The sequence below is a fragment of the Hemibagrus wyckioides genome, linkage group LG02 (assembly GCF_019097595.1).
Source record: "Hemibagrus wyckioides isolate EC202008001 linkage group LG02, SWU_Hwy_1.0, whole genome shotgun sequence".
Classification (NCBI taxonomy): Eukaryota; Metazoa; Chordata; class Actinopteri; order Siluriformes; family Bagridae; genus Hemibagrus; species Hemibagrus wyckioides.
Window position 1 is genome coordinate 14,070,313 of NC_080711.1, and position 10,735 is coordinate 14,081,047.

A 10,735-nucleotide genomic window follows, 5' to 3' on the forward strand; every position below is an offset into this window, starting at 1 on the left:
CCAGTCGTCTAGCCATCACAATTTGGCCCTTCATCAAACTCGCTCAAATCCTTACACTTGCCCATTTTTCCTGCTTCTAACACATCAACTTTGAGGACAAAATGTTCAGTTGCTGCCTAATATATCCCACCCACTAACAGGTGCCATGATGAGAAGTGTTATTCACTTCATCTCTCACTGCTCATAATGTTATGCCTGATCGGTGTATCTAAATGTGCACAATTATTAACTATTAGTGTGCAGAAATATTATGCAACAAAATGAAAAATAAAAATTTTCCCATCTCACTTGTTTCTTTTCATCTGTTAAAGTGAGAATATTAACAACTCAAAATTTACAAATAAACATTTCTGACATTTAAAAATAAATAAATAAATAAATAAATCAGTGACCAAAATAGCCACCCTTCTTTTCAATAACAGTCATAAGCCTTTCATTCATGGAGTCTGTTAGTTTCTGTTGACAATCAACTTTTTGTGCAGCAGCCACCACAGCTTCCCAGACGATGTTCACCATAAATCTCGCGTTTAGGAAGGGTCAGAAGTTCTCAATAGGGTCAGGTGAAGAAGGGGGCCATGTCATTATTCTTTCAACTTTAAGGCCTTTACTGGCTAGCCATGCAGTGGAGTACTTTGATGCATGCGATAGAGCATTGTCCTGCATAAATATCATGGTCTTCTTAAAAATGCAGACTTTTTCCAGTACCACTGCTTGAAGAAAGTGTATTCTAAAAACTGGCAGTAGGTTTTGGAGTTAAATTTGAGTCCTTCAACCTGAAAAGGTCCAACTAATTCATCTTTAATAATATCAGCCCATGCCAATACCCCACCTCACACCGTGAGTCGAAGTGGAGCTCTGTGCCCGTTACTGATCCAGCCACATGCCCATCTATCTGGTCCGTCAAGAGTCACTCTCCTCTCATCAGTCCATACAACCTTTGAAAAATCCGTCTTCAGATATTTCTTGGCTCAGTCTTGACGTGTGTCTTGTTCTGTGGTGGTCGGGTTTCAGCCTTCCTTACCATGGCCATGTCTCTGAGCACTTAACACTGTGTACTTCTGGGCACTCTGCACTGGAGGATAACGGGTTCCTGGTAGCTTTACATTTGATTCTTCTCAAACCTTTGGTGACTTTTTTTTTCCTCAACATGTTTCCTGTAACCCTGTTGACTATTTGCTACAAAACATTTGATGGTTCTGTGATCACACCCCAATATCTTAGCAATTTCAAGAGTGTTGCATCCCTTTTGAAATACTTTTTACAATTTTTGACTTTTCAGAATCAGTCAAATCTCTTTTATGGCCTGTTTGCCTGATAAAAAGAAGCTCCCTAATAATTATGCACACCTTGATATAGGGTGTTGATCTCCTTAAGCCACACGCTCTCTCATTACACAAATACACATCACCTGATCTGCTTAAATCAAATAAGCATTCAAGTTTATACAGCTTGGAGTTGGAAACATGCATAATATTAATGCATAAAATTAAAATATTAATTTAGTCAAAATACTTACTTGCCTAATAATTGTGCACACAGGGTACATATGTACACACACACACACGCACACACATTGTTTATCTCAATACAGTGGCACCTGTCAAGGGGTGGAGTTATATTACGCTCGAGTGAAGAGTCAGTTCTCAGAATTGATGTTTTTGAAGCAGGACAAACTGGCAAACGTAAGGATCTGAATGACTTTGAAAAGCCTAATCGTGATGGCTAGACGAGCGGGTCAGAGCTTATTTATTGATTTATAACTTATTACACACACAGCACCATGCTCCCTGCACCAGCACATGAACAGCTTTCTAAGTCGCACCACTCAGAAGATTGAACTTTACTTAAATCAGGGCTGTCCAATTTTATCCGCAAAGAGATGGTGTGGGTGCAGGTTTTCATACCGACCAAGCAGAAGCCACACCTGAGTCTACTGAAAGCCAAGATCAGTTGATTAAACAGGTTTAAGGTGTGGCTCCTGCTTGAATGGAATGAAAACCTGCACCCACATCGGCCATTTACGGATAAAACTGGACAACCCCGGACTTAAGTCATGCACTTATGACTGGGAAAGGTGAAAGAAAACTTTTCACCACCATCTAATCTCTAACATACTATTCACCAGTCCCTGTGTAATGTGGTCTGTCCTACGTGCCTGTTTGCGGTTGATCTCTTTACAGATGAGAAATCGGAGTTGGTCTCTGTCTTTGGGAGAGTAGTAGACGCGGCAAGAAGAGGGAAGTCCGTCGCGGCCGGCACGTCCTGATTCCTGATAATAACTGGCCAAGGACTTAGCCACGTTCCAGTGAGCTACGAACCTGTGAGATACAAAGACGTATCACATCAGCAGATATCTATAAGCAAGATCGCACAGAAAAGCTTCACTGTATTCCAAATGATCTGTTGCTGATAGAAAGAGATCATCATCATCATCATCACTCGCCTCACGTTGGCCTTGTCCACACCCATCCCGAAGCTGATAGTGGCCACAATAACAGGCACTTTTCCCTCCATCCAATCAGCCTGGGAATCAGTGCGATCTCCTGTTTTCAGACCTGCTCACACACACGATAATGAAAGCAATAAAAACAGCATCTTTTATATTTTCAACAGAAACCAAAGAATAAAAGTTGAACAGTTTTATTCCAAACTTTTAGAAAGTTTTGTAAATTTTTGATTCATAATATACCCACACTGGTTTGGAATTCCGCAAAAGCACTTTTTCCAAATATTTGCAATTACGTAGCTAAGTGGTCCCTCTGGAAAGTGTTCTATGACTTTTTGCAGAGTCTAGATGGTGACTCTTGTGGAATTGATGGACATTGAGAGTATATAGACAAGTATGATATTGCAGAATTTATTTATTTATTTTGTTAAGGGTATTAGAGTTATCTTTGTGTTCATTTATGTATTATTATTATTATTTCTTTTATTTATTTATTTATTTTGATTTACTTATTCAGTTAAAACGAAAAATTAAACTCTTGTCCTAACCTGTATAACGATGTTTGAAAATAAAAATTGTCGTTCAGAAACAATTTACACACACAACTTAAAGACAAGGACATACAAGAAACAACAGAAACCCATTAGATATATAAATATATATATGAAATATAATTTTTAAAAATAAATTAATATATGAAAAATAATTAATTATAGTAAATAATAAATCTGTTAAAGCATCTTAAAACCATAATCAGTATAAAAATAATCTTTAACTTATTAGAATTAAATACAATATTACTCAAATTACTTGGGGTTACTTGTTTAAAAGAATAAATATTAACACTTTAGTGACGCATGTACACTATAAGGTCTTCTTTGTTTAACAAAGCTCAAATGATGTTTATTTCAAGGCCTGTTTTGCTACATAACTGAATATTTGATACGTAAATATGATGAATAAATGCATTATTAGTTGTGACAACCCTTATTACTGTGTGATACGAATTATTGTGCATGAATTAATGACCGAAATGATCTTTGTTCCTTTGAAATACTGGACAAAGTGATTAATAGTGAAACTTGTAAATTATTCACTGTGAAAGTTTTAATTTATTTATTATAATTTAAGTTTTATACTTTGTTTAAAAGAAGGAGTTCATCTTTAACCCTAAACACACACACACACACACACACAAACATAATATACATGACCAACAAGTATTCAGTTACGTGTGTGTGGTGTATAACATGTAGATCTCTTCAGGGATAGATTTTGAATGAGTTACCTGCATGGTAGGGCCTAGCCAAAATCCCAAGCTTAGTCAATCTGTGTGCGACGTCCTCACAGCTCTCTCTTGTGCGACAGTATACAATCCCACAACCCTTTAACACACACACACACAAAACATCATTAAAAATGACACACTGGCCACTTTAATAGGAACACATGCTAATTCTCGCAGTTATTCAATTAGGACAAGGAACGTAACAGTGTCCACTGTAGCCTCAGATCATTGTTCTGACAACTGTCATTGTTCTGATCATTGTCCAGACAATGTTGACCTCAAGGTTCGATGTGTTGTGTATTCTGAGATGCTGTTCTGCTCACCATGGATGCTGAATGAGTAAAGAGTGAATGTAGCCGTAGTGTCCCTTCAATGCAGTGCGAGTATCCTTCTCTGAACTCAAGGGGTTTTCCTAGCAAAATGCTGATCCCTGGATGTTTCTTGTTCTTTGCACCATTTACACTGGATGAAAATCGTACAAGTTTTGAAAAATCCCACAGCCCCATTTGCTGAGACTTTTCTCTCCATGCTGACGTTTGATCTGAACATTAACTAAAGCTCTTGACGTGTATCTACATGAGCTCCTGCATTGTGCTGCTGCTGCATGACTGACTGACTGGATGATCACATGAATGAGCAGGTAATTCCTATTAAAGTATTCTGTAAGTAAATTCCCTTCTTTTCCAATAAACCGTGTTGATGTTGGACATATTAAGATGGTCATCTATTTTCAGTAAACTTTCTGCAAGTATTTTTTTTTTTCTTTTAACACTTCACACTTGATTGGTTTATTTAGCAAATTGAAGTGAATTTTTCCTGAGGCAACAATATTAAAATTTGTCTAGGTTTATCTGTTATTAAATTGCAGTTGGTCCTAACTCTCTGAAGCTTCACATGATTAGCAATTATTTGAAATTAGATGGAACAATCGTTAGCCAATGATGTAAATCTGGTCTAATGTGAAGTTTATTACACAGTTTATTGGTTTCTAGAGCTCCCAGAGACCATATGAAGAAAGACACAGTCCCAAAAATATTAGCTTAGGTATTTTACATTTACAATTACCTGATAAATGCTAAACATCCAGAGGGATCTATAAAAAAAGAGCAAGGCACTGTGGTACGCTGTCTTTGGAGAACTTATGAGAATCCATTAGAGGCTAACACTGGTTCATAAAAGAAATTTAGTTGGCAACAAAAAATGTGCATGCACTATAAATACCAGAGTAAAGAAATACAAATGAATTTCCAATATAGCCTAAAAGTAGGCCTTCAGAGCTTTGCGGTAAGAATGCACGGGTGAAGTGAAAAGCTAATTCCACCAATGAGAAGTCAGAACACTAAAAACAGTCAGATCTTTCATAGTCTCAGCATTAGACGTCACGCCCACAAACCTTTGGCTGATGCATATGGCACACAAAAAATTCTGAAGTCATCATCTGATTGGTTGAATTTTACAAGATGTGCGAGGCACGATTTTAACGTTCCTCCTGGAAACAAAGCCGCCATGATGCTCTACCTCCATCACGGAAGAAGGAAGCCGTCATATTTACAACTATAAGAATGAGCACAGGATCAGATAAACACTGGATTTTCCAAATGATGTGAAGTTCATGGTTTAGACTCTTAAATGAATGATCTATGGTTGCATGCTGGTCTTTTTAGTATGGACATCGACTTTACATTTTCACGCCCCTTAACATGAAAGTGAACAAAACAATGTGTGACGGTTGCTTACATGTCAGTCAGATGCCCTCTTGAGTGCACCTTGTTCAATAAAAGCTGCTATGGAGTTCAGACATTCTGCTGTCAGTCCGACATTCTGGCTACCAGAGACCAGATCTTTCATTGCGAGCATGCTTAGATCTTAATGAAGGACGTGTCTTGATGTTAGCAAGCAAGTGTGAAGTTCTGAACCAAGGTGTGGAGAGATTTAGAGGCCAGGAGTACACAAAGCCAAAGCAGATGACGCAGCGGAGGAGTCACATGAAAGAACTTCTGGAGGTTATGAGTCAGTCATCACTGTAAATGCTATGAACAGAGATTGAATGTTTGTGGTAATTGAATCTGGAGATAAACAGAGCTTGTATGAGAGTCTGAGTAAATTCTGAAGAATGTAGGATCTGGTACTTCATATTAATACAGCTGTATCTATATCCGTGGGGATTTTAGCAAGACCTAGGTGGAGGGTGAAAGAAAGTTATCGTAGTAGCAATAAAAAAAAAACCTCTCTTCACTGAGACCAGTTATTTAGACTAAAGCTACGTTCACACAAAGTTTCCAGTCACTGTACTATGAATTCGTCAGTAGGCATTCCTCCTACTGGTTGACATAGTACCAACGTTTATCAGTGGGTGGAGCAACTAGCATTCCGCTTGACAACAAATAATTTTCCTGCTGCTAAAATAAAACATTCACTCTCAGTGTCGGTCCCAAGCCCGGATTAAATGGTAGGGTTGTGTCAGGAAGGGCATCTGGGGTAAAACCTGTGCCAAATTGAAACGTGCGGACTAAATGCTCCGCTGTGGCGACCCCAAACAGGGAGCAGCCAAAAGAACACCACCACCATATGCATCAAATTTTATGTCATGAAGGGCAAGCAGTTTGTGCTCCTTGCCACGCTCTACAGTCTTCACCGAATCACTCCATATTTGCATAAAGTTCAACTTTTCTCAACTTTGTCGTGTCTCTGGACACGCCTACATCTAGTCACCAACTGTTGCTGAAGCTCATGTTGCCGGAGCTCATGTCGCACAACTCACACCGACATGAAGGACCACTGTGTGAAACGTGGCATAAGAACTGAACCTCTGGGGAATTTCTATAATACAGCTTTAAGGTGAAGATTCTGAGTTGATCTGGACACCATGAAAGGACCAATACTGCGGATATATATCCTGATGTACGGGTCAGCAATACTGGAAATGAGTATCACATCGAATGTTGCTGACGGCTTTAGAAGTCTGAGGATTGAAGTCAACATTTCTAGTCAATTATTTCATAGATTTCATCAATTTGACCATAGATTAGCGTTTTTTGCCCATATTTAAAAATTCCTCCAATAAGCAACCAGGAGGCCATTGTGGTATCTCCATGTACCCTGTAGCACAGAATATGCAGAAAGAGATCCAACATTCTGACCACAAAAAAGAAAAAAAAAAAGACAACAGCTGCATGACTAAGTTTAATGTAAAGCAAAGAGCAGCAGTGTGCACTAGAAAGACAAGCAAACAGACAAGAGTACAGTCTCTAACATTAAGCTATAGCTTGAGCAGCACTGCTGATGGCTGCTTTAAATTTCAAGGCTAAAAAACATCACAAGAAATAGCATCGGAAATGGATTACTGGGTGATGAGTTGATGAAAAAGTTGATGATTTGACAGGATATTCTTGCATCCTTTTATTTTGATGACTAATTGATGTATAATTGACATAGGTTTGCTAAAAATCCCTGGAAGTGTGCAGTGTTTGACAAAACTCTGTACATGAAGCGACACTGATGTAAGATGTAGCCGGAAGCCCTGAATTCACTCAATGCAACAAAGTGGTGGAAAACTAAAACAGCAACCACAAATACAAATATAGCTGTGAGAGGCAGTAATCAGGGTTTCAGCAAGTTTAGCAAGTGACTAAGCACTTAAATTGGAGAGGTTTAAAGACAATGACATTCGCCGAGTTTCCTAATGATACTCTGATGTGTTTGGGAATCATTTCGACTCAGTACGCTTCACTGAATCTAAAGATTACACTTACAGAATTTCAGGACAAATTATCCAGAAGTTATAAGTCAAAATAACAATTTCTCATCTCTCATGACGCTGTTTAGTGCCAATATGTCAGTATGAGGTTCATTTAGGCATGCTTGCCGTCATCTTCATTGACACATCATGAACATCACTGTTACTTGTGACTGTTTACCGAAAGGTGTACTGTATCGTACTGACACATGTACTGGATGTAGTAGTGTGTAGCGTATCTAGTCCTGTTTTATGTAGTGCCAGGGACCTAGAGAAACCTTATTTCATTTTACTGTGTACTGCACCAGCTGCATATGATGGAAACGACAATAAAAGCTCCGTGACTTGAAGTTAAAAAGGCCATTTTTTGCTGTAGTTTTGATCACTGTAGCCGCACCGGGTGGCAGATCGGCGCAAGACTTTTCTAGGAGTACTATGATGCCTCAACGTTTTGAGACTCTAGGCCTTGTAAGTTGGAGTTGGACTGCATAATCAGTATTATAATAATAATAAATCCAATAACAATAGGGTTTCAGTGCTTCATACATGGACCCCTAATTTCTATATTATTATAAATACTACATTAGATTAGATATAGTAGATCAGATCAGATTGTCAGACATCTTAAGCCTGAGAAATATATATTTTTTTTTTACAGTAACGGTTTTAGTTACAGTGTAGACAGTAGAAAAGTTTAAAAAAATTTTTTTTAATTATTCTAGGAATCAGATGTTATATACATCAGTTAATAAGAAAATGTATTATTTTATTTTATTTTTTTTAATGTTTATAACTAGATAAACCTACCTATTATAAAAATAAAAAAAACCTCTTCAGCCTGCTAAGACTTACTAATCAATTACTTTGGCAAGACAGTTTTCCTAAAGTTCTGAGAAACTGATATATTTTATATATGTAATAGAAAAAAAATGGCTGACCTTCTCAGTGGAGCATCCCCCGAGTGCTTCCTTAGCAAACGCATGCAGATGAACATAAGGGTCAGGCAGCAGATCTCGAAATATCACGTCGTATTTCAGGTTTTTCCGAAACACTGGAGTGGTAAAAGTGAGTGGGGATCGTAGTTTCAGAGACCGTGCGATGTCCTCCTGCACCCGCTTGGGTGCCGTCGCCGTCAGGGCCACACAGGGGACGCCGGGAAGACGGGTGCGCAGGTCTCCCAGCTTCAGGTAGTCAGGTCTGAAATCGTGACCCCACTGAGACACACAATGGGCTTCATCAACTGCCAGGCAGGCCAGCAAACTGCGGGAGCACAGGGAGCTCAGGCACGGCTGGAAGGACGGAGAAGCCACCATCTCTGGAGTGATATACAGCAGCTTGAGCTGAGGAGTTTCACTATGCAAGTCAGCCAGGATCTGCTTCCTCTCTCCAGACGGAAGCTTCGAGTTTATGGAACATGCCGGTATGTTTAACGCTTTAAGGTGCTCTATCTGATCCTAAGAAAGGAAGACGAACAACATTTAAGCATGACACATAAATGTGTAGTAAGTAATGCATATTCTATACAAAAGCAGTAAATTTCAATCCGGTTCTGAAGCTCAGTTTGAGCTCTGAAGCATATAGTATTATAGCATCAAGGAAGGAAAGGAAAGAACAAAATGTGCCATAATCACTAATCACGGCTATGAATACACAGAAAAAAAATTAATAGTGAGAGTGGCATGGTGGCGAAGCAGGAAAGGTTACTGCCTCACAGCTCTAGGGATCAACTGCCTGTGTGGATTTCTTAACAGTTCTCCAGTTTCCTCCCACCTCCTATGCTAAAATGCACACAGGTGCATGGATTGTTTGTGTTTGCCCATGTTTATGTGTGTATGCTGTCCTGTAATGAACTGGTGCTCCACTCAGGTTGTATACCTGGTTCTTGCCCTGTGTTCCCAGAATAAGTTCTAAATCCACTACATCTCTGACAAAGCAGTTACTGAATATGAAATAATGATTGAATGAATGAATGAATGAATGATTGAATTAATTAATTGAAGGATGGACTGTTGCATTTCATAGAAGATCGCAGGGATAACCTGTCAGATGATACACTATAAAACCTGATTAACTGTAAAGCCTTCACTTCACTTTGACTCTAACTGTCATGAAGTTTTAGATTACTGAACTCAAGTTTATAAGCTTTTGAAAATGTCATTTCTAATGCATGGTCCTGACCTCTTGTAAGTCTAAACAAATTTTACCTTCAAGCTGAGTTTACATGTTTTTATGCCAGCTTTTATTTTCAAGTCTGGAAATGTCTGACATGGTCATTAATGATGCAGTTTCCCTTTGAAGAAATAGAAATAGCCTTTATTTGTCACATATACATTACAGCACAGTGAAAATCTTTCTTCGCATATCCCATCCTTGGAGGTTGGGATCAGAGTGCACGGTCAGCCATGATACAGCGCCCCTGGAGCAGAGAGGGTTAAGAGCCTTGCTCAAGGGCCCAACAGCGGCAACTTGGCAGTGCTGGGGCTCCAACCCCCGATCTTCCGGTCAACGACCCAGAGCCATGTTCACACTAATGAACAACCATAATTTTCTAAAATCATAGGGAAAGTATGCTTATTTGTTATTCAGTGGTCTGACTATTATTGGAGATCAAGCATTCACTACAATCACTTGGGAAGGTCCTGCCATAAGACAATAAACCTTCACCATAATAAAGGATTTTTGTCTATATTTACATGAATGATTAATACTAAAACTAGACAAAAGTGTGAGAAGAGTGAATTATATACCTGTATGAGTGCAATCAGAGGAGATATGACCAGGGTGATGCCAGTGGCCAGCACTGCAGGAAGCTGGTAGCACAGAGACTTCCCTGCCCCGGTTGGCATGCACACAAACACATCCCTGTCACCTGCGTTTACAGCGATAATGACGGTATATTAGACTACTTTTAAACTACTGTCACGTCAAATCAGTCTTAAAATGACTGACCATTATCCTCAAAAGTATTTATATAAGCTTGAAACCATTCAAAATACCGGACCATATATGCCATGTAAATGCAGCTGTGGTGAGCTGCGACAAGTCAAACTCGCTAGCCAGTTCAAAAATATCCAAAAATTAAAGTAATCTTCAAAACAAACTCGGTCTCTAAAGGACTCACCTTTCATCACAGCTTTAACAACATTCTCCTGCTGCTGTGATCGGAACTTTTCAAACCCAAAATGGGTTTTTAAAGCTCGCTCAACAGCAGTCATCGCTTTCTCCCTACAAGACTCACACAGCCAGCCAACTTCACTCAGCTACT

The 10,735-nt window shown here is 39.0% G+C and overlaps 1 protein-coding gene across 3 annotated transcripts in view; it reads right to left on the reverse strand.

Moving 5' to 3' along the window:
• Positions 1–10,735, reverse strand: part of recql5 (RecQ helicase-like 5) — a 33,838-nt gene extending 23,103 nt beyond the window's left edge. For 2 of the 3 annotated variants that reach the window (XM_058410264.1, XM_058410273.1), the window contains exons 1-6: positions 10,592–10,735; positions 10,218–10,339; positions 8,409–8,924; positions 3,735–3,831; positions 2,444–2,555; positions 2,156–2,318 (exon numbers count right to left, since the gene is read on the reverse strand). In XM_058410264.1, the coding sequence (XP_058266247.1) occupies positions 2,156–2,318; positions 2,444–2,555; positions 3,735–3,831; positions 8,409–8,924; positions 10,218–10,339; positions 10,592–10,685 (1,104 nt within the window). In that variant the 5' untranslated portion in view covers positions 10,686–10,735. The remainder of the gene's footprint in view (positions 1–2,155; positions 2,319–2,443; positions 2,556–3,734; positions 3,832–8,408; positions 8,925–10,217; positions 10,340–10,591) is intronic. The other variant, XM_058410280.1, reaches the window with a different exon arrangement.